Below are 24,122 nucleotides of genomic sequence, written 5' to 3'. Positions count from 1 at the left end.
CAGACACTCAACGAACACGCCAAGGTCGATGGGTGTACTGATCAATATTGAGTACGTGGTTATATAACATATTTTACCGAGTTGTAACTGATTTGTTTGGTATACATATGTCGCCAATCTTAAAATTCTAAATAAATCTTAAATGTTTGTAGTTAGCATGAAATTATTGATTGTAGTTGAATAAGCAATGAAAACGGGCGTTTCCATATAAAACGTGTGATGTATTTATCCAAAAATAAGGTTGTGTACTCGGGAAGGTCGCACGTTCTAATACATTGACCTCGGAGTTATTTTTAGAAAATCTCGTGTTGATTTTCGCAGTATAATCTCTAACATGTAAACAAACGCCAGCCCGAGCAATGGCATGGTAATAGCTTATAAGGGAAAGAAATTAACAACAGTTTTTATTGTAATTTATAACTTTTGAAAACATTCATTTGGTCATTCATGACTTTTATATGGGATTCATATTTAAGGAGAAAATATTCACCAAAATATTTTGTGTTCGGTCAAGAGGTTTCCCAGTGGGCGTGCGTAAAGCGGTCAGGCGTGAAAATTATTCAAGAATTTTGCAACGAGGATTATGATTGGTTGAACGCAATAAGTCAGGTCACATTCATCGTCATTCTTGTTCATAAGTGAGTTGAATAGAGTGTGTGGAAGTCCCGATTCTAGAGCACGTCAGCAAATAGGAATTATAAGTGATATTTTTAAGGAATTATATACCTGTGTGTGTAAGTGTATTTTTTCATCAATATTCTATTCTTAAACTTCTCGACCAAATATTTGGTTACTATTATAGTTTTTATGAAGTCATAACTAAGTCGTACCAGTTAATGTGGAAAGAGGAATTTTGAAGAAAGTAGTTCTATTTTAAGTAAGGTAAACAACCATCCTAATATTGTAATTTTTCTGTGATTTATAATGGTTATACATTTTATATTTTTGTCTGTAAGTACTCAGCGTATCAAAGAACTCGCCAGTTAATTATAAATAGGAAAAAACTGTTATGATAAAAAACTTAATTTAACATTATTTAAAATTAGCATTTTAACCAAAATGACTGCCCAGTAGTCAGTACAGCGAGGTTGTGTCTCTCAGGAGAAGAACGATGGATTTATAATCTTTCAATAATTCACCCAGGGACCGAACCTTATTGTGCTCCAGTTGTAAAACAAAGCAACTATAATGATTGATTTATGAAAGTAGGTATACGCCTATACTTTTTGTTAGTTGCGATTATCCAACTCCCAGCAATTGATCCTCCGGGTCTTTGGGATCTGTTCGTATGTACTCATAAAAGCTCAGAGCATTCAAGAAGACCTTTACTTTTTTATCAGAAGGTCTTTCTGTATATTTGTGTATCTACTTTTCATTTTTTGTGTTATATAATTAGACTTTTTATCGCATATCAGTGAAACTAAAGATTTTGCTCTCGTCACATTCAATAATCTAAATCTTCCCATAACTATCATGACCACGTGAATTGGTTAAAGAATGAAACCACATTTCTTGCAAATATGTTGAAAAACATTGCGTGCAAGTGTACGGACCAAAACTTCACAATGTGGGGTTTTAGCTAAAACAAGAAACTTCGGGAATTGTTTCAATGTCTTAATATAGAAGTATTTTGAACCAGAACGTGCGTAACTTAAATAATTATAGGTTTAAAGTTGTTTGAATTTTAATTTGTTCTAAGTTATTGCCCGTTTCACTTTTATGTATGTGATTGACGGAATAACACTGAACACAGATTTGAGTTCACTCCCGCACGATTTTAACTACGATACAATTTTGTCACTCGTGTTGATATTTATATGTAAACTAATAAGGAAAGTCTTGAATAATCAATTTAACTTATTTTACTGTTTTTAAAACGAATTCAAGGCAACAGATAATTTAATTATGCAATAAATTTTTCTACACTGGATCAGTTATACTTGTATAATTATGTAACATTACTACTCGAAATCAACGAAAATTTCGCACAATTGTTCGTAAAATAAACTATACCAATTAATTATCAGTGTTCCTTATGGCAATTGCCGAAATCTCAACGCCAGGTGTGATCTGGTAAAATAGATGCTTGTAGATACAAGATGCTCGTTTTCATTATTGTTTTGCATATCTATTCATACGACACATAAACACTTACATGGTGTCGTATGAAAAGATAAATTCGCGGGAATTGTGGCCACAAATAAATAAAAAACGAGCATTTTGTATCTACAAAAATCTATGTAATCATACCACATATAGGGTTGAAATTTTGACTATTGCTACAAGTACCACTGATTGTTAAGGTGTTAACTTTGGTGGTAACTTTATTTATCGTTGATTTTGAGCGTTATAGAGACTTTAAAAGTTTAAAAAATGAAATATAGGGGAAAATTCGCCTGCTGAGGGGAAAAAATCCGAGGCGAAAGAGTCGTGATTCGGTGGGTCACAAAGAAGGAAAAAACTGAATATTCATATAAGTTAATTAATAAACACGTAATTGTTATAAAGTCAATGCACTGTCCAATATCTAGATCGAGGTTGCGCACGTAGGTTACATTGTATTGCACTACGCAAGCCGCGGTAACCGTATCAGTGGGTCAAAGCGCTGAACAAGATTCCAAAAATAGCTGCAAGGTCATAACTTCACACTACTGCCCTGGTTCTTTATATATCTCGTCTGCCGCTCTAAGCTTGTCGATAATTGTAAACGGAGAGAGAATGTTCTCTAGTTGTACTTTTAGCCAGTGCGGGAAATGCACGCCTCGGTGAAAATATCGAACACATTACTTGGGAGGGAAATATTATATGAAGATCGCTAGATCCATCATCGGGAGTGCGTTTCAACGCCGAGATAAATTAGTTTAATGAATTAATGTTCTGTTTTCAGGATACTTCGTTACGACATCCATAGCAAGGTTATTAACAAGGACAATATTTTCTTACTTTATTGGAGAAACAAACGTGAGATCGACAGCCTTATATCATCGAGATTTCATACGTCGGTTTAAATGTGTGCATGACAAGTGAACTGCGCTCACATGGCACCGACGCACAACGTGAACTCGCCCAGCGGAGAAATATCGGAACGAGCTTTTGAAATCATTCAGTCCATTCGTGCGGAAAGAGGTTTAGAACGGGACACTATGTGTGACAAATCTGCGAAACCTTGCCGCACGTTGCAAAGTGTATTACGCGGTGAAGTTCCTTCCGCCTATATGCACTTGGCTGTGCCAGCGAACGAGTGTTATTATCAAAATGCCGCGGGCATTTTATCGGTAGTGCGCAAAGGACATCGAACTGCGGCCGGATACAAACCTTATCCATGCGCGTCGCCTAACCGACATATTATGCATAATACTTCATTAGCCGGTCGTAGTGTGGACGACTTCAGAGACCCCTCACCGCAGCGTGTGCACCCGTATCCCGAACAGTTATTGCTAACACCTGACAGTGTTTATGGCCAGGGATCGACTTCTTGCCAGGACTCTGATCTCTATGCAGAACGTGACTCCCCTGTGATGGAAAGCAGGTTCTGCACGTTCCAGGAATCGGTTTCCCCCTTTTTAGATTATAGCGCATCATCCCCCTATCATCATGTCGCCAGTTCACCCGCGCATAGCGGATACGGGTCGGGACGGGAATCATCATCGTCGTACCACGGGTTCCTTAGACACTCAGTTTCACCGTACTCTCCATACCAACGCACCCCGTCGCCACACAGTTCTAACAGCTCGCCATTCAACGGATCTCAAACAGCGGATATTGAATTCACGCCTGTGAAATACTCGTTCGACAGTCGGCAAGATGATGCCGACACCGACAATGACCAGCCGATGGATCTCTCAAAGAAGTCGCCGAAACAGAACCCGCGTTCGGCGAGCAATTGCATAATCGATGCAGATATTGACCCCACTGATAAGCATGAACTAAACAGCGGATCTCTCTTGCGTAATCTACTTACAAATTCTCACGAGCAGAGGCGCGTCGCTCAAGACGCTAGTTCAGGGCGTAGCACGCCAGACTCTGACGTATATAAACCGGATATTCAAATAAGCGGGTGCACTCCAGTGACACTCGCTAAGAAAATGGTGTATCCCATCACGTCGCGTGTTTCTGACTGGCTGCTGAAAATAGTCCAGTTTGCGAAAACGATTCCAGAGTTTGCCTCCATGTCTCAGAACGATAAATGGACTTTGTTGGTGCATGCTTGGGCACGGATGTTGCTTTTGTTAATGGCGGAGAACGAGCTCGAGTTCGCGGTGACACCTCTGACATCGGGAGGTGCGCCCGGGGTCAGGGACTCGAGACTCATGCAGCCTTCCCAATGTAAAGACGAACCCACCATGAAGTCCGTTGAGGGCGTCCAAAACTTCATCCGAAAGTGCAAAAATATGTCCTTAGACCAGAAAGAATACGCCTTGTTACGGATGGCGGTCCTTTTCAATACTGGTATGTATAATAGCTGGACAATACTTGTGTCTCGTTCTGTGATAACTGGGCATAATGCATGTGCGTAAAGTGTCGTCCCCGATTGGCCTGTGCAGTCCGCAAAGGCTAATCAGGGACGACACTTTCCGCGGTTATGATATTTTTGGTTTAAAGGAAGTCTCTTTTTATCGAAAATCTTGTTTAGGCGGAAAGTGTCGTTCCTGATTAGCCCGTGCGGACTGCACAGGCTAATCTGAGAAGACACTTTACGCACAGGCATTATGCCCAGTTTTCACAGAACGCGACTCAATAATTTTAAATATAATAATAATAATAATAATAATGATAATACTAATAATAATGGTACTTTCTACTAGTGGTTCAAATATATTATCTCGACCAATCATCTAGTCTTTTGGTTGAACCATTTTCCTATTTATATCCAAGATCTGGGCCCGTATTCACCAAACCATTCTTATTCACAGACTTAGGATTAACGAATAGTCTTAGATTCAATAAAAAACCTCAGAGTTTGCATGTATATATGCAGGGCCCTCAATCTGTCAAATCCACGGCCGAAATTCGGCCGCATTCCCCCCCCCCCCCCCCTGAAAAGTTTACTTTTTTCCATTTTTTGGTGGAAAAATTCCCCCCCCCCCTCCCAAAAAAAAAGAAAAAATATTATTTTTTTTTTTTATGATAGATGTCTCATGATTATTATATCTCAATTCTATTTTAATTTAATCTTGTCAAACATACTAAATTATGAAATAAGCAATGAATATAGTGCAAACATGTACAAATGTAATAATTAGATAGTAAGTAAAAAATCCCCCAAAAAGGGAAACGCCGCGAAAATTCCCCCTGCTATGGGTAGCGACCCGCTTCCCCTAAAATAGATTGAGGGCCCTGCTGATAATATGTAGCAGGCTTAAACTGTGGCAGTGCTTAAATCATTGGCATATTGTTTTTTGACTTATAATTGTATAATAGTGGGAGTTGACTGACATGTTAGACTTGACTTTCCAGTACTTTAAGTTAATTTGAGTTTTAAGAATATTCTGTAGTTTTAGACTTAAATCTAGGAATCGGTTGGTGAATACAGTCCCTGGACGATGTTTCAAAATAATACGCATAATCCCTTTGCGGTGTAGCAAAACTGATTACTAAGTATTTGTTAACTCTCATATCATATCAAGAACATCAAGGTTACTCCAAGGGCATATAGGATACGTAAAGGCGTATCACCGCTTACGTCGTCGAGCTTAGAAAAGATTCTATCCGCATGTTGTATCGGTCAGTATTAAAAGATTACTCATTGATTGACCAGCATACTTGCATATTAGCGGGCCAGAAACGAGTTCACTAGTGGTCAGTTAGCAAAGCGGTCGTTGTAATGGTCAGTTCTGATCGTTTGGCCAAAGTTTGACCCCAACGATTAAGGTCATGTTATCCGAGGTCATTGTTTGGTCATTTGGCATTGAATGTGAAGTTTCAACTTTGCCCCTAATACAGTGTCTTGACTCATTCCAATGTGTCCTTAGAACAAAGTAAGAAAAAAGACCATGGCGAATGAATTGAATTACATGTAAAACAATAATCTCTACAGAAGGTGACTACAACCCCAGGTATTTATCAAAGTTCTGATGGTTACATTTGTTTATTTTAGGTTCAACCGGTCTTGACGACCCAGGATTGGTTGAAAAACTGAACTCGGCTGTCCAGGAACTTTTGCAACAGCACGCGCGAACCACAAGACCCGATGACGTCATGCATTATTCGCGACTTTTGATGCTGTTTCCGGCATTGTACGGAATCAGTTGTCGAATGGTGGAAAACCTGTTCTGTAAACATATAAATCTCGATATGCAAGTCCTGTTGAAAGAAATGCTGCAAAGTTTGTAGCGAACACTAACTATAAGTGTAGGAGATATCAATTTTTTTTATATTTTAAAGCAATTTGAATGACAGAAGTGATGCGAATGTTTTATTTTGTTAAGTCTATTTAATGTGTATTTGTATCAGTGGCGGTTTATTAACTTTGTCTTTTGATGTTGTAATACAGGTTTCCAATTCAATAATGCAATATTGATTATTGAAATAAATGCTTAATTCCGTAGTTTTATTGCAATGTCTGATAGAAATTTATAATACAACGCAAGTTGCAGAACACTTTGATAGTGAGTGCATGTTGATATTCTACAATTTCTTCTCAGTAATAAGTTACATGTTTGTAAGCCTATGGCCAGTTCATTGTTTCTAATTTTTATAAATTCCGTTTAAAAAATGTTTTATTTTTATTTTTCATTTTTTTGGTAGTTTGATATATTGCAGTCGTTCCTAAAAACCAGACAGCCCTGACTGGTAGAAGATTATTCGGGCGACTAACTAGAAATCAGATCTTAATTTAGTCTTGTTATTTGATTTAAAAAAATATTATTTTTTAAAGAATAATTAATCATATGGGTTGTTGATTTAAATTAACTTCTGTGAAGACTGTTATTGTTGGTGTACTATTTTCAAATTGCTTTATACTAGTTGATATTCAATTTTGTGAATGACCTTCAGAAAATGAAAGTTGGCTCCTATCCAAATACCATGAATACGTGATGAGATTTTAGCGTGTTATGCGAATAGCCTAGCGGACGCTGACCCCAGTAGCTAAGACACAATTTTAACAGTACGTTCGTAATTATTTGCCTCACTTTCTTTACTAAACGAGTTGATTTCTTACACGTGGATGTGTTTTTAAAACCATGTATATCATATAGTCTATTTTAAACAGTTCGAGACTTGCTTACGGGCAGTTCATTGACTTTCGTGTAATTTTACTGTGAAAGGCACGCAGAAAGTATATTATTAATTTTGTCGGACCGTTAGTTTCTGTGAGTGACACTGACAATTTATTAAAATGTATATGAATATATATCTTGTTGAATTGGTATTTTTCTGTTTTATGAATGTTTGCTTGCAATTCCGTGTATTTAAGTATTGTTATTTGTAAAATGAAAATTATTTTAAGCATTATCTTGCTGACATGTGTATTGTTTTAAAACTAGTGTAAGTATTCCATTGGGCATTATCAAAAGTTGTTTACAAGTTGATATTGTTGTTTTGTTGAATTATTTTAATGTTGACTTAGAATTTAGCTCTGTTTTTTGTATCGTTTGTGTAAATGTTTGAATGACTGTGGCGCTTGTTAGATATGATTAAGGGACCTTTTCAGTGACATAGATATAAAAGGAATTGAATTGTGTGTAAATATGCGTTCTACCGCCGGTATTTTATTTATTTTTTGTTAATGAATGTTATTTGAAATGTCAATGAATAAATTCTTAAAATATGGACATAGAAGACTTCCTTGTTGTAATATACAACATACTGATTTCATCATTGGGTCCCATTCAAACTAAAAAAGTCTCTGAGTCTCATCTAGGTCTGATACATTTATCCACATAACCTTTTGTACTATAATTTATATTTGTCGAAATGAAATATGTGGTTTCAAAAATACTTTTGTGGACACGAAAATTCGTAAATTTCTGACGTTTAAAAAGAACATGAGGAATTTTCGTCGTTAATTTTCCGATGGTTGTGCTTTAACTTCTCGAATCGGTCAACCGACTTAAATCAGCGATAATTAATGTCCGCGAATAGCATTGATTTAACCGTACTAAAATATCGTCATTAATATCATGAATCACATGCACGAACAAAACCGATAAAGAATGTAGGACGCTTGAAACATGCGAGGTTCGCTCTGTGAAAAGGGGGTTTAATGCATGTTCGTAAAGTTTCGTTCCAGATTTGGGACGACACTTTCCGCCTACACTGGATTTGGATTATCGCTAAGAAGGGGCTTCCTTTAAACAGGAAATACCATACAAGCGAAAAGTGTCGTCCCTGATTCGCCTGTAGCTAATCTGGGACGACACTTAACGCGCATGCATTTAAACCCCTTTTCACAGAGCGTGGCTCATTTGTTTGTGCGGGTCAAGTATCTGGTTAAACTGTTAAAGTATGTAATCTTTTTTATGATAAAAACAATACATTGCGGTGGAGTGTAAATAAGTACCAACCTTTCCCAAGATCATACAGAATTACTGCTACTTTCAAATATAGAACAACAGTAATAAACAGTCGTAAATTGAGCCACGTGATGCGAAAATGGGTTTTCTGCTATGTTTGTCACATGCGAAAATACACGCCGGGCATGCGAATACTTCGTTGACGGATGGCACTTCACTAACAGAGAACAACAAAAGCCACGCGCGAAAGGCGAGTTCTTCAGCTTTTTTGTATTTATGTTCTGTTTATTTGGTTTTTAGACACAGAACATTGTTTGGGTGATTAATGATATAGCACTTCGTATTGCGAAGAAAGAAATTCGCGGAAAAAAACGGTGAATTATTTAAAAAAAACACGATAAAATTTCATCGATAATCAGCATGAATTGAATGATCAGTACATATTTTAACGAAATAAACATACTTGGAAATAAATCAAGAACGTGCTTACTATTCGAAATAAAATATCAATATATCCAGTAATGTTACAACATGTTACATTTTAGTTTACTAATGTATTTTAGAAAATTCAAATGTTTTAAGAGTCGCATGCACATTTTTCAGCTGCACTTCGTTTACCGATCATCTAAAAAACAATGGCACTTCGTTTCCCGACATCTAGACACTTTTTTCCAGATATAACACACTCGTTTTTTTGTGAATCAAAAATGCAGAATTCGCTGTGGAATACTGTTAAAGTAAGCAGGCAATAAATAAAAATGTATGTACTTAGTACGCAAATAAAAAACGAATTACCGAAGCATGTTCTTATTCATTTGAAATATGATTATGATTTGGTATAAATGTGAAAGATAAATGTTAAAAAAATCTAAAGCATTTATCTTTATGTCCAAATGAAGGTACTAAGGCTATTTACTTATATATTAGATAGCATGTCATGAATAATCACTCAGCTTAAACTGCCTCTCAGAGATTAAGATCAGCAGCGATGCAGGTCCGAAATTCTATTGGAACTTTTTGGCTCAATGCCAGTAAACGAAAATAGCAATAAAAGTACGGGCGGGGTCGATTTAATCACACGACAGTGGTGTAAAAAGTTATGCATATCCGTCTTTGTTTTTAATATAAACACAACACATGCTGCATATGAAGTTGCATATAAGTGACACAATTATTTATTACAGGATGAGTGATGTTTAAAACGCACTAAGTGACCCCGTGACCTAGTTTTTGACCCGTCATGACTAATATTCAAACTTGACATAGACATCTGGATACCACTTCTGACCAAGTTTGGTGAAGATCGGATGAAAACCGAGAGAGCGGACACTTAATACGGACCGACCGACCGACAGACCGACAGACAAGTTCTATCCTATATAGCAACCTAAACTTCGTTTTGGGGGGTATACTAAGTACTGACTCCATAATATGACATTTAAACATTTTATGTACGCATTCCTTTTTTCCAGAATCAGTTGTTTTTACGATTTAATTTTACCCGTGTTTCTTTAAATTCAACCAATACAGTGATTTAGGGTCAGGTGAATCGCACTTCGAGCAAACGTTAGCGTTGCGTAAAGGGAAGTGCTCCCTATAAGCAGGGCTCAAAATTAAGGGAGTTTTACCATTCTCTTTTTAATTTTGTTGCTACGCATTAGTATCGTCTTGATGATGCGATTCAAATAAGCACAACCGACATAGGATTTTATGAAGAACAAATGTTTATTTGCCTCATAAAGACCCCTTCACTACCGTTATCTAGAGCCCTTAAAATTAAACACGATTGTGTTGATCCGCATTATCCGTTGTATTTTCATTTCTCTGAATCTCAAGTTACCAATAAAAAACAAGTTCATTATTTACACATTTATTTAATAATAAATATTATCTTATTTGAAAATTGCAATTATAATAAACATAGTATAAATTAATAGTAATGTGATTTTTGAAAAATATATTTTCAAAATGTTTCGTATGAATAGCCATAATATAAATAAATGCATTTAAGGTAGAAGATAAAACTCAGTTATTAGAGTGCCCGCTTTTTTGAAAGTCTCCGTAATCTGAAGTGCCCTTTATCGGTAAACAAGTGCCTGCAACTATATGTATGCCACCTATTACAACATGCACTATCTTTGTTTATATTTCATTGAATACTATCAAAATTTCAGTATTTGAAGCACAGTGATAACTCTACATGCTGGAATAGCAAAAAATTTCTTGCAATAATTCTAAGTAGTTTTATTTTGTTAAAATGTTTACTGTTCATCCAGTTTATGCCGTTTTCCGATCGAATTTTCTATTTTTTGTGCAAAACTGTACCATTCCTCCGTGAAATTGTGTATTGCCAATACAAAAGGATACACCATTTATCAACTCGACCATGTGTCTTGTCTTAAAAACTAATCTTTAGGATATAACTTTAAATAAAACAGAGGAACTTACCTCTCGCGCGTGGCGTTTGTTGTTCTCTGTGAGTGAAGTGCCATCCGTCAACGAAGAATTCGCATACCCGGCGTGAAATAGGTCTTCTGCTATGTTTGTCACATGCGAAAATGGGTCTTCTGCTATGTTTGTCACATGCGAAAATGGGTCTTCTTCTATGTTTGTCACATACGAAAATGGGTCTTCTGCTATGTTTGTCACATGCGAAAATGGGTCTTCTGCTATGTTTGTCACATGCGAAAATGGGTCTTCTGCTACGTTTGTCACATGCGTAAATGGGTCTTCTGCTATGTTTGTCACATGCGAAAATGGGTCTTCTGCTATGTTTGTCACAATTTCGTATCTTTGTCACATACGAAAATGGGTCTTCTGCTATGTTTGTCACATGCGAAAATGGGTCTTCTGCTATGTTTGTCACATGCGAAAATGGGTCTTCTGCTACGTTTGTCACATGCGAAAATGGGTCTTGTGCTATGTTTGTCACATGCGAAAATGGGTCTTGTGCTATGTTTTTCACATGCGAAAATGGGTCTTCTGCTATGTTTGTCACATGCGAAAATGGATCTTCTGCTATGTTTGTCACATGCGAAAATGGGTCTTCTGCTTTGTTTGTCACATACGAAAATGGGTCTTCTGCTATGTTTGTCACATGCGAAAATGGGTGTCAGTGTAGCTCCAGACCAGCCAGCGCATTCGCTCTGAAAAATTCCTAACCACGGAGACTCTGACCTTCTCAGAGAATGCAAACGCCCAACGGAAATATTAATGCGGTGAGCCACTCTGTTGATCACTCTAAATATTACCCCATTTATGCATAATGGACTCTCTCATCCTTCTAAATTGGATCAGTATATTTATTTCTATATTTATAATATTTCTTACAGAAATTCCTTAAAGCAAACAGCGCGCACCCTGACGAGACGCCACATCATGCGGTATCTCCTCTGGGTCTACGCTGTTTGCCAAGGTCTTTTTTCTAGACGCTAGGCATAAATGGGTTAAAACCATTGCAAAATACACGCATATTTCGCTCGGAAAAAGCACTCAAACCAGATTAGTCGCTATATAATCTGCTGTATATTTAGTACATTTAGTTCAGACAAACTTCGTGCACTTATATTTGTGAAGTATCATCAATTCATCAACCGTTTAAGCCTTAAAACTGAAATATGTCCCCACAAGGCAATGTCTTATGTAACTGAGAAAGTATTGCAGCATGTGTCGCGAGTTGTATCGACATAGGTTTGCTACAAATAGACATTGATACACGTGAGGATATTGATCCATCTGTAAAAACATGTGACGTAATGCTACGAATGTTAGTTATGTAAGACAGTATCGAGTAATCATGAGCCGCGTTCTGATAAACATTGGCTTAATGCATGTGCGTAAAGTGTCGTCCCAGATTAGCCCATGCAGTCCGAACAGGCTTATCAGGGACGACACTTTCCGCTTTTACGACATTTTTCGTTTAAATGAAGTCTCTTCTTAGCAAAAATCCAAGTAATGCGGACAGTGTCGTCCCTGATTAGTCTGTGCGGACTCAACAGGCTAATCTGGGACGACACTTAAAGCATATGCATTATGCCCAGTTTACTCAGAACACGACACATATGTTTACATCAGCAGAACGCTATCAACGGGAAATGTAACAGTATAATACATAAATCAACAAACCGGCAAGGTTGCATACATACGCCTCTCATGGTAGATATTCAAATTAACAGTTGTTTTATTTTTGACTTGTATTAATTAACGGAATTAAATTTATTGATAAATGATAAAACCATCTGTTATTTAAGCCTCCGAAGCATTCAGCCATTAACAACAAGTGACGACACTTTTCATGTAATAATATATAAATGACTGTGAAATCGACATGGGTTGTGTAGATAACTTTTGAGTTCGAACACGAAGATGTCAGTTTTTATGTAATAAGATATGATATATATGGTGTGGATAACGTATTATATTAATTTGAAACGTAGGTTTGTGTCTTTTTGAGTATAAAAGAGAGCAATGTTGTATACAGGTAGAACAAGAGTCCACTTCGAGTTAACATCCGATCCTTCTAAATTGGATTAATTTATTCCCAAAATTAGGGATGTCTAGTATATTTATTTCTATATTAAGAATATTTTGCACAGAAATTCCTGTAAGCAAACAGCGCAGATCCAGATGAGACGCCGCATCATGCGGCGTCTCATCTGGGTCTACGCTGTTTGCCAAGGCCTTTTTCTAGACGATAGGCATAAATGAGTTAATTAAACTAGCATAAATATCGGATTCATTTGAATTCTGAATCGCGGGGCAGGCCCACAAGGGTCTTGCCGCCCGCCTACTTTTTAATTAGTGGACTTCAATATTGTAAGATCTCGAAGATTACTGAATGCATCACATTATTAGAATATTTTGTGGACTTGTTAATTAACCCATTTATGCCGAGTGGACTCTCCCATCCTTCTAAATTGGATCAATTTATTTCCAAAATAAGGGATGTCAAGTATATTTATTTCTATATTTAGAATATTTCTTACTGAAATTCCTTTAAGCAAACAGCGCTGACCCAGATGAGACGCCGCATTATGCGGCGTCTCATCTGGGTCTACGCTGTTTGCAATGTCCTTTTTTCAGGACGCTAGGCGTAAATGGGTTAACTGAATAAAATATCAATGAACATTTCATCGGACTTGTGTATGAATTGTCATCCAACCGGACTACGTTACATACAGTAGCTTGAGAAAAATGAGTAATAGCCACAGGTAATTCTGATATAATATATATGAACTATATAAAATATCAGATTTTTTGTCAAAGTGATGAAAAATATTGTTTTATGGCATATTGATAGTATTTCAGTGAATCGGTCACGCGCCCAACACCTGTGTTATTAACAACAAAACGAAAAGCATTCTAAAAAGCGGGCTCTTCGTGGCTAATGTTGTCATAATCACCGATGGTTAGCGTGTGGCTATGATATTAATTGGTGATAATTGAATTATAACGAAAAATCAACTTCTCTGAAAAAATCACTATCAAATATAATATAAACAGGGTGCATCGCTTTGAACAGCCATTGCTTCATCAATTGTGCATCGATTTCTACGAAATCGGTCTTATTAAACGCAGGAATTAATTCCTTTTCTGGTTGTAATGCCATTTGGTGTTGAATATCTTGTTATATATATATATATATATATTTGATAGTAATTAAAAACATTGATATACTTATTTATAATTTATAATTATTGATTATTTTTCATTCAAAATTATGTTTTATACTAATAAATATCAAAGCCATACACTTAACACCTGTGGTCATAATTCGAAACTGTGCACTGTGCCCGAGTTAAGAAAAACACTATATGCGCGCAGACTCGTCAGGAACCTCCTAGATGCAGAGGCTTTTCTGGAGCCTCGCTGTTTGGATCTTAACCCATTTATGCCTAGTGAACTCTCCCATCCTTCTAAATTGGATCAATTTATTTCAAAATTAGGGATGTCTAATATCTTTTATTTCTATATTTATAATATTTCTTATAAAAATTCCTTTAAGAAAACAGCGAAGACCCAGATGAGACGCCGCATCATCTGTTTTCCGAAGCCTTTTTTCTAGACGCTAGGCATATATGGGTTAAGGTCTAATTTTGCTACAAGCATATTTTTTTATTGAGGAACTACTTTCTGAGTTGATTAACTCATACATGGATCAGACTTTCCGTATAATAGGAACTACTTTCTGAGTTGATTAACTCATACATGGATCAGACTTTCCGTATAATAGGAACTACTTTCTGAGTTGATTAACTCATACATGGATCAGACTTTCCGTATAATAGGAACTACTTTCTGAGTTGATTAACTCATACATGGATCAGACTTTCCGTATAATAGGAACTACTTTCTGAGTTGATTAACTCATACATGGATCAGACTTTCCGTATAATAGGAACTACTTTCTGAGTTGATTAACTCCTACATGGATCAGACTTTCCGTATAATAGGACTTTAAAATAGAATTAACAACTACACTTTGAATATTTGGTAGGTTTTTTGGAAATTACAATCACCCGTTTCATTGAAAATTCAGGCGACCTGCCTTAACCTTGTTTTAGTTCAAGAAACCTGAGTCCTGTATATTTATATGTCTGCCTTCACAGCATATTTTACAAAATTAACAACAAACGAAAACAGTATCACTACCGTTTTTATTTCCTTTTTAACATGTCACACTTGTCGCTTTTAATGATTATTCACCGTGTTTAAGTGAGCCATTGCGCACGCGCAGGCAATTCGAATGTCAAGCACGTACAAAATTTCATTAGTGCGCAAAGGTTATAGACACAATTCTTAAAACAGCTTTTTGAGTTCTAGTTAAAAGCCCATTGCCACTCAACTCAACACATAATTCGTACATTTGAAAAAAAAAAGGTCAACAAAGGATTTAGGATTTATTTCCAAATACATCGGGGCAGAAATGCCCAGGAGTACACAAATGTCAATGTTCCTTATACACGGCCGTTAATCGCGGGCGCCACCTCTTTTTTGCGATGCATCAATAAATGAGCCAATGCTACTTCCGAGGTGGCGTTAAGGACCGTTATGATATTTCACGGATAATTCTTCAGGTTAAGTAGGTTTTATATGTTTTACTAACATATTTCGCAATATTTTAAAAATCGGGAAATGTAGTGCAATTAAGCGAAGATTAATTCATCCACATAATGAAATAATCAGAACCCATTTGGAAACTATATATACTTTATACGTTGCGACATGGTGGACATTTTGAAAGAAAGTCGATGTACTTTGCCCAGAGGGGGTAATCACGTGATAATCAAGATGGCGACGTCCATACCGAGACAGTTATTTTTCGCCGTTTTATACCCTTTATTACTTCTATTTATTTTTTAAAAGACGCTCACTTTCCAGCCATATCAGTAAAAAGGTGATTAGCGTTTATTTCGTATTTAAATTCGCTTTATATCTCGACTTTACTCCCCGCAAATTTTCTTAGTGGAGCCCTAATTAGGTCATCCCGCTAAGAAATTTCGCACCGAGTAAAGTCGAGATATAGAGCGAATATTACAATGAAATAAAAGCCAGTAACTTTTTTACTAATATGGCTGGAAAGTGAGCAGAATAAAAAAAAATACAAAAAATAAAGGGTATAAAACGACGAAAAATACCTGCATCGGAATGAACACGTCGCCATCTTGTTTGTCACGTGATTACCCTCTCTGTTTGCCTGTGTAACGAGCACTTTTGCACCCGATTAATTCGCGAACGACGTCAAACGATTGCGTTCAACATACTATAGTTACGGATTGCACAAACACATATACATTATATGTTTTTGTACATGTGGGGATGACTAAATCTTCGCTGAATCGCACTAAATTGCCCGATTTTAAGAATATTGCGAAATATGTTTTAAAAAAAACAAACATTTAAAACTTACTCACTACGTAGAAATATCCTCGACATTTCATGAAAATCATCGCAAAAATAGGTGGCTCCCGTGACTTATTGCCGTGTTTTGGCAACAGCCATTATCTCAACGCTAGATGTGGTCCGGTAACATAGATTTAACGCGATACAAACTGCTCCTTTTTTATTTATTTTTTGTGTCACAATATACTCCATGTGAATTTCCGGCTATGGTATCCGAACATTTACGAGCGAACGCGAGATTGGCTTCGGGCAGCTTTGGATGCGCGAAAAAGTTCTAATGAACTTTAATTTTTATTAACCGATTATGAACACCAAAATTAGAACAAAAGTTTAAAAGATATGCTATCTTCATCTGAAAAATATCGAAATTATAAAAGTATGGGCTTTAAAATAGAGTTTGTACGTCAGAGTAGCCAGACTAAACTCCTTTCATAATGAATGAATGCTAGTGACTGTACATATTCTGTGCGTTGTATCCTTTTTTTACAAAATTGACCAAACTGGTTCGATCTTTCAGCACAACATTCATATAAGTCGCGTTCTGAGAAAACTGGGCAGAATGCATGTGCGTAGAGTGTCGCCCAGATTTTCCTGATAAGCTTGTGCTGACTGCTCAGGCTAATCTGGGATAACACATTACGCACGGGCATGATGCCCAGTTTTGTCAGAACGCGACACAATTATAATGCATGTTAATTGATCCCACCATCAAGCGCGCATACAAGAAATATAATCCAATCTTATATACAACGACTTGCAAGTATATAATTATATGTATACAGATAGTGGGTAAAAATGGTGGAGAATCAAACGTATCCGAACCGGCGCAATTAAAGATAGTACAGTTTATATTATATGTTTTGTAAAAATATTCCTTTTAGCTCACCTAAGCATAACGTGCTCACTGTGAACTTTTGGATCGCCTTATGCCCGGCGTGCGTCGTCTGTCGTCAATATTTTCCTTGTTAAAATTCTAGAGGACTTATCTTTGTCTTATCTTCATGAAACTTGTCTGGAATATTTGTCCCAATGGAATCTTGGTCGAGTTCGGAACTGTATCTCGTGAGGTCAAAGACTAGGTCATTAATATGTCAAATTAAGCAAAAGTTTATTAACACTATAAAAGTCACATGTATTAGCCAATCTTTAAGAAAATTACTTGCAAGATTCGTCTCATTTTGATTGCATGCGTATATCTCAGCTAGGTTTGAGAACGGTTCCGGTTCGATGAATAACATGGTCGCCAGGGGACGGGCAGTTTTCCTTACATGGCTAAAGTAAAACATTGCTAACACTTTAGAAGTCACATGTATAGTCCATTCTTGATAGAACTTGATCAGAACACTTTGTTCTTATTGAAGCTTGGTCGAGTATGATGATACTGGTAATGGTAATTTAGTGTCACGTAAACACGTAATAACATAGGCTTTTATTTCTATATTTTAGACCTATCTGTAGACGTGCATATGTAAATATAAGTTAAACATTGTGTATTCAAAACTGACCATAAGTCTGACAATGTCCGACTCAATATCAAATTGCGTTGTTTTGCTGTCCGACTCAATATCTAAAATGGTTCATGTTGTCGGTGGGAAAATTTGTTGATCAATTCAAAGAAACTACGATTAAACTTTAATTGTCGCGAACTGCGATTAATTGTGTCTTGTTCTGTGAAAGCTGGGTATAATGTATGTGCGTAAAGTGTCGTCCCAGATTAGACTGTGCAGTCCGCACAGGCTAATCAGGGACGACACTTTCCACCTAAACTTGATTTTCGGTAAGGAGGGAGTTCCTTGAAACTTAAAATACCATAAAAGCGGAAAATGTCGTCCCTGATTAGCCTGTGCGGACGGCACAGACTAATCTGGGACGACACTTTACGCACATGCATTATGACCAGCTTTCACCGAACAAGACACAATTATACCTAGGGTGTGGATGCTGGATCTGATATTTTTCGAGAGAGAGAGTTTGTTTGTTTTAGATTAAATGTGCTCTGTTGTGATAGAGATGACATTTTCGGGCGGTTTTATGTTGTGAATGTTGATAAGTGTGTGTCTGCTTTGTGATTGTGGACAAAATTGTAGTTGGAATTTAGGCTTTAAAGAAGTAACATCGGAAACCTTTTACTGTGGAATTATAGTTGAATTAAGACCAGCATTATCAAAATAACTAAATATTAAGTGTACAAATAAAAACAGCTTATTTTGGAATAATATGAAACTTGTGTTAAAATAAAAATAAAATACTATCTAAAATATAAATAAAATGTTGTGTCATTAATGAACTCAATGTAGTGATTAAATTGAAATACAGTCCGAACAATTATTCTTCAAGAACAATTATGAAAATCTCGCTACATTAATTTAGTTTACAAAATGATCATAAATCTACAGCTTAAACAATGATGTTAATTGCTCAAACAGATTTCAACACTACTAAACTGTTTCAAACGCCAACAACTCTTACTTCTTTTGCGTTGTCAATTTTGAAATTCGCGCCCGTGAAGGTACATGTTTCTATTTATAGAAATGAACTTCAGGAATACTGGGAAGAACGCCAAAGCAGACAAAAGACATATTTGATTGGTTTAAATATTTATTTCGGTTAATGTACACTTGTTTACATGCCTAAGTAAAATCGACAGAAAAACGGGTCCAAAATCGTCCAACTTCAGATCGTGTTCGACTCACAATCACTTTACCCTGTAATAATGAATCGATAATGTGATATTTTTCTTGATAAAAAATAAAAATATAATGCAGCAGTAAAACAATAACTAAAATGTTATTACCTTATTGACAATTTTAATCCTTCGCTTATTACAATAAATGTACAACCATATACACACTCATTTTCTGTTCTTCCACCCCTTTGTCGAAATCCATTTTCTGTTTTTCCATCCCTATTATCGAAATGTATTTTAATCCACAATATTTTTTGTATCGAATGCTAACCACTCTGACCCAAAGCCCAATTTACGAAATCGTAATCCTGTCGTAGCGAATTATTTTATTCGAAATTAACAATTATGGATGACAAACACACAATCCGAAATACGTTTATGATTCAATCGTTCGACGATTTTAAAATATTTATTTAAAAAAAAAACTGTCAAAACACCATGTCAAAATTGTTGTCCCTAAAATCCTGAGAGAAACTAAACTAGGTAGTAGGTTTCGTCTGAGAAATGACGTCACACCTAGCTACGTCATAAAAGTGCGTAATCAAGTAGATCTAAATGAAAATGATGAATACGGAAAGCTGGTTCGGTAATATATTTAATGAAAAAAAGAATGATATATAACATATCGATAACATTCATGATGCGTCCCAATAAATTTCAAAGGTCAAATATTAGAACATGTTAATTGTCACAGAGTGCGTAGGAATACGCTATTCCTGTTGACCGGAGATAGGAAAATTTATTCGACCCTGCTTTATTTGGTCAATGTTTGCAACAGAGGCAGGATAAATTAGGCCTTACTATATATTTTGCACCTAAAGATATTCGCAAATAACTCCTAAGATAGTAAAAATGAATAAAATTCAAAGCTCCTAACTTAAATATGTATATATACGTATGTACTGGTTCTAGGCCCAGGAAACGGACTCGAGGGCGTTTATATAAGCCTTAGGCTTTCGATGCAATCGAGCTAAAATAAATAGATTTAAACTTACTGGATTTTTGCTAAGAAGAGACTTACTTTTAACAGACAATTCGGGGAATCACGTGGTCAAAATTGAGAAAACATGGCCGCCGATGTCTCGATAAGATGGAAAATTTGAGTGTTTAAACAGGTACATCTTCCTTATAACTTACTTGTTTTTAATCGGATGACGCCTATCGTAGGGCCAGCCGGACGCGGTTTCATCGAGTATCAACCGTTTCCCTCTGGTTGGTCTGAGTGTGGAAATTACTCATGGAATATTTTGCGATTTCCTGAACCGTCAATTACTGTTGTACACGGACTAACAATAATATATAACTGTTTTCACACTTATTAGCACTGTTTAAGAACCAGTTGTTCATGCGGACGCATTGAAACTGGCAAAAAATGGATACATCGATTGCTAATGGCGTTATTTTCAAGGTAAAGTTGTGTTTCGATTGGTTTTGACGATTGCTGTTGAGCACGCACATGGCTGTTATACACGGACAACTTCTAGAACAACTGTTGTTGAGCACGCACATGTCAAGGAATACCCTTTTCTCTGCCGAATAAGTCTAAAACAACGTCGCATTGGCATGTTGTGATACATGTAGCGATACATATCTTATGCAAACGAACTGAAAATTGGCAATCTGGATCATCAACATTTTTTTTCAATATGAATTTTATGGCTAGCCTCTTTCGCTGTAGCTGCCTTTTGTAATGGCTTAACGAAATCCCTTCATGATATTGTCATTTAAGTGAATGTTCAATTGTTTTCAGAACAATTTTTCATGCTAAAGGGACAAGTACATATAAACTTGATAAAGACAGGATAACATTTTACCCTATAACTATACAGTGTGTGACCAGAACATAAAGGATGAATATGATTTGGAATTTGGCATGAATTAAAACAACTTGAAAATGTATGTTATTTCCTACAGATTGTGTACTGTGTTTTACGCTTTCAGAGATCAATTCATCAAGTATTTTTGTAAAAAGTATATTTTTTTCGAGTGAATATACTTAACACATTTGATGATGTAGATTAGTAGCATTTTTTTCGTCCCAGGTTAGTATTATCAAGAATATTTTATTGAAATGATAGTCTTGCATTGGTCTCTTTTCAGTACTCGTTTTACATGAGCCGGATAGAGGACAGACTGTACATAAAACCTCGAAGTAGACATAAAACCTTATAGCTACAGACACCAACTCAGACACATTTCAATTCACAAGGTAACTAGTTTACAACAACAATCATCAATATGCTTTGATCCTATAACTTCATTACAGTAGCAATATAAGGTTTAGGCCAGCGTGACCGCAGGTAAGTATTTCTGTAGTACTTTGCTAAAAAGCTATTACATTATGAATTAGTACTGAAAATAAGCCATATCAGACATAGAATAACGTTAAATACGTATCAAATATGTTTTGGACACGACATTTATAGTAAAATAGCAAGATGGTTAAATATGGACTTGGAAGCTGCCATCGTTGGGAAAATCAAGAGTGGAGAACAATTATATAATCTACTAAACAAATGGTTAAAAAGTTATATTTGAAATTACCGTTGCTAAACAAGTCTGTCATACAGTCTGAAGCCATTATCTGATCGAGCTGTTATTGTGGTAACAATCAGAAAATTGTATTGGTTTGACTGTTCATTCATTTGTCAAGATTTGGCAATACAACACTTAAGCCCCTCGCCAGAGGTGTGAATACATACTGAATGAACACAATGGGCTCATTCCGTGTGCATATCCACCCCTCTGGTGGGGGCTAAAGTGGTATTTTGCCCAAGATGATATTATGTTTAGACTGAACTTCGATAATTGACGATTTCAACAGTGTAAGAATCAGTTTCCAATATCATATCTCTACTGTTCAGCATGTATAAAACAAATAAAACTTCAAATTATCTCTTGCTTTAACAAAGTTGACTCATTGAAACAAATAATATGATCATAACATAATATATATATATATATATATATATATATATATATATATATATATATATATATATATATATATATATATATATATATATATATATATATATATATATATATATATATATATATATATATATATATATATATATATATATATATATATATATATATATATAACAGTGTTCTTTAATGTATGTTCATCAGAGATCAGGCAAGATGTGCATCAGCAGATACAGATGAACACCCAAGTTGCAACATTAACAAGAAAGAGCCTCAGACTAAGTATGTGTATGTATGTATATAACTATTCGTGGACCTTATTTTATTTATATAAGCTAAACAATCAACTTTAAACTATATAATGACAATGTCATATTCTTTAAATTGAAATTATTTGCTAACAATGAAACGGACATACTGAACCAATAGAATCAGATCAATGTTTTACAATAACCATAATAAAGTAGCTGATGACTATCAATAATCAAAATCATTCAGAACAATGCTTATCAATTTTGTAAGTAGTTAATAGAGTCAACAAAGAAAAACAAAAATATTTAAACATATACAGGTCACTGAGCGAGATGCAAATGTACTATGCCAAACCGAACAGCTTGGCAGACAAACACGAAAAGTTCTACGTAAGAACTCACAGTACAGACTGATATTCTCATTAACAAATCCAAAAATGAGTAAGTATAAATGAGGTTATTACCTAAACATTGTTTCAAAAATATTATATAGGCATTAAAATAATATATTTTGTTTACTTGTTTTATGGTTGTTCACATAAACAAACAAGGAACCAAACTATCAGTGTATGACTCCGAGATATACAAGCACAAATATAATGAAAAAAAAAATAATCTGTTAATTTCCTAAGTAAAGTAATTTGCGACAATGGTATCTCTAATTCTTTTCCCATCCGATACAGCCTGAAACATATCTCCCCTTACAACCTCTTCTAAAGGTTCCGGATCCACTGCTGGTTCCCCCACATCAACCGCAGATTATGAAAAACAGCACAGGCAATGATGATGCGGCTGACCTTGGCAGGCTTCATTCTAATCTGTTATAAACAGAAATTGGAGGAATAACATTGAAAAATAATGTGACATCAAAAGTCATTGTTAAAAATGTTGTCAAATTTGTCCCCAATGCTTGATGCAGAGTAAATAGTAACAACTACTTTTGTCCCCCGAGTGTAACAATTTACTAATATCTTATGTATTTCTTATGAGCTCTAACAGATACACAAAAACATATCTAAATATGTTTTGTATTAGCTGGCATTCAGTTATGTATCAGTACTTTACAGTAATACGAGAAAGTTGTGTATAATGCTGTTACATTGACTTGTTCAATATGTCAAAATCAGTTACATTAATTCATATTTAGAATATTCAGCATATTTTTCTGTCTATTAGTAAGTTGAATTTAAGAACTGAAGTGTTTCTATGGCATGCAAAAATAATGTTAAGTTATTTATAACTCTTAGACTTGATTTGCCTAGAAATGTAATTGTTGATTAAATACATGTTATTTTATAATCTTCAATAAATTTTATCACAGAGCACAGCTCATGTGTATCGTTTCTAATTAAACTTCTGCGTCTGCGTGTAATATCTGTATATCGGTTATTAATGGAGCCTTGAACTATGTGCTCTTGTATACACATCAGACTCGCAGTGCGTTGCACCTTGTGCACTGAGCATCCTTACAATGGAGTCGCGTTCCGCTGTTATGGTTTTTTTTTGTTTAAAGAAAGTCTCTTCTACACGAAAATACAGTTATTGCGGAAAGTGTCGTCCCTGATTAGCATGTGCGGACTGCACAGGCTAATCTGGAATGACATTTTACGCACATGCATTAAACCCAGATTTCTCAGAACGCGGCTCAATGAATTTAGATTAACATGACGTGTAGCTTGTCTTTGCTTTCTTAGTTGGTAGAGTATGGACTTCATGGTCAGATCTTTTATTCTGAAGATTTCGGAATCGCACACGCGGTTACGTAACTTGTTTGGGATTGGTCATTGGTCAAAAACATTTATGAGGCACATAACTTGTTCGGGATGGGTCATTTGTCAAAAACATTTATGAGGCCATTCCCCTCCTATCTCTGATTTAATAACGGCAGGTGTCAGT

The 24,122-nt window shown here is 35.8% G+C and overlaps 1 protein-coding gene and 1 long non-coding RNA gene across 2 annotated transcripts; both read left to right on the top strand.

The window, feature by feature from the left end:
- Positions 1–437: 437 nt before the first annotated feature.
- LOC127831005 (uncharacterized) lies at positions 438–7,773 on the top strand. The gene is made up of 3 exons (XM_052355981.1): positions 438–734; positions 2,888–4,449; positions 6,098–7,773. Exons 2-3 carry the CDS (start codon positions 3,039–3,041, stop codon positions 6,331–6,333), a joined length of 1,647 nt encoding a protein of 548 aa, XP_052211941.1. The 5' UTR covers positions 438–734; positions 2,888–3,038; the 3' UTR covers positions 6,334–7,773.
- Positions 7,774–20,999: 13,226 nt separating this feature from the next.
- LOC127831010 (uncharacterized) lies at positions 21,000–23,427 on the top strand. The gene is made up of 4 exons (XR_008026354.1): positions 21,000–21,253; positions 22,180–22,257; positions 22,547–22,667; positions 22,910–23,427. It is a non-coding gene; the product is annotated as an uncharacterized LOC127831010 (long non-coding RNA).
- The last annotated feature ends 695 nt before the right edge of the window (positions 23,428–24,122 follow it).

Source organism: Dreissena polymorpha, chromosome 5, assembly GCF_020536995.1.
Source record: "Dreissena polymorpha isolate Duluth1 chromosome 5, UMN_Dpol_1.0, whole genome shotgun sequence".
NCBI lineage: Eukaryota > Metazoa > Mollusca > Bivalvia > Myida > Dreissenidae > Dreissena > Dreissena polymorpha.
Note: the sequence above shows the minus strand (reverse complement) of the source record. Positions and strands in the feature narration are given on the sequence as shown.

Coding starts and splice junctions, on each gene's coding strand:
- LOC127831005 (XM_052355981.1), top strand. CDS start 3,039: ATGGCACCGACGCACAACGTGAACTCGCCCAGCGGAGAAATATCGGAA. Junction 4,450..6,097: donor GGCGGTCCTTTTCAATACTG/GTATGTATAATA, acceptor TGTTTATTTTAG/GTTCAACCGGTCTTGACGAC.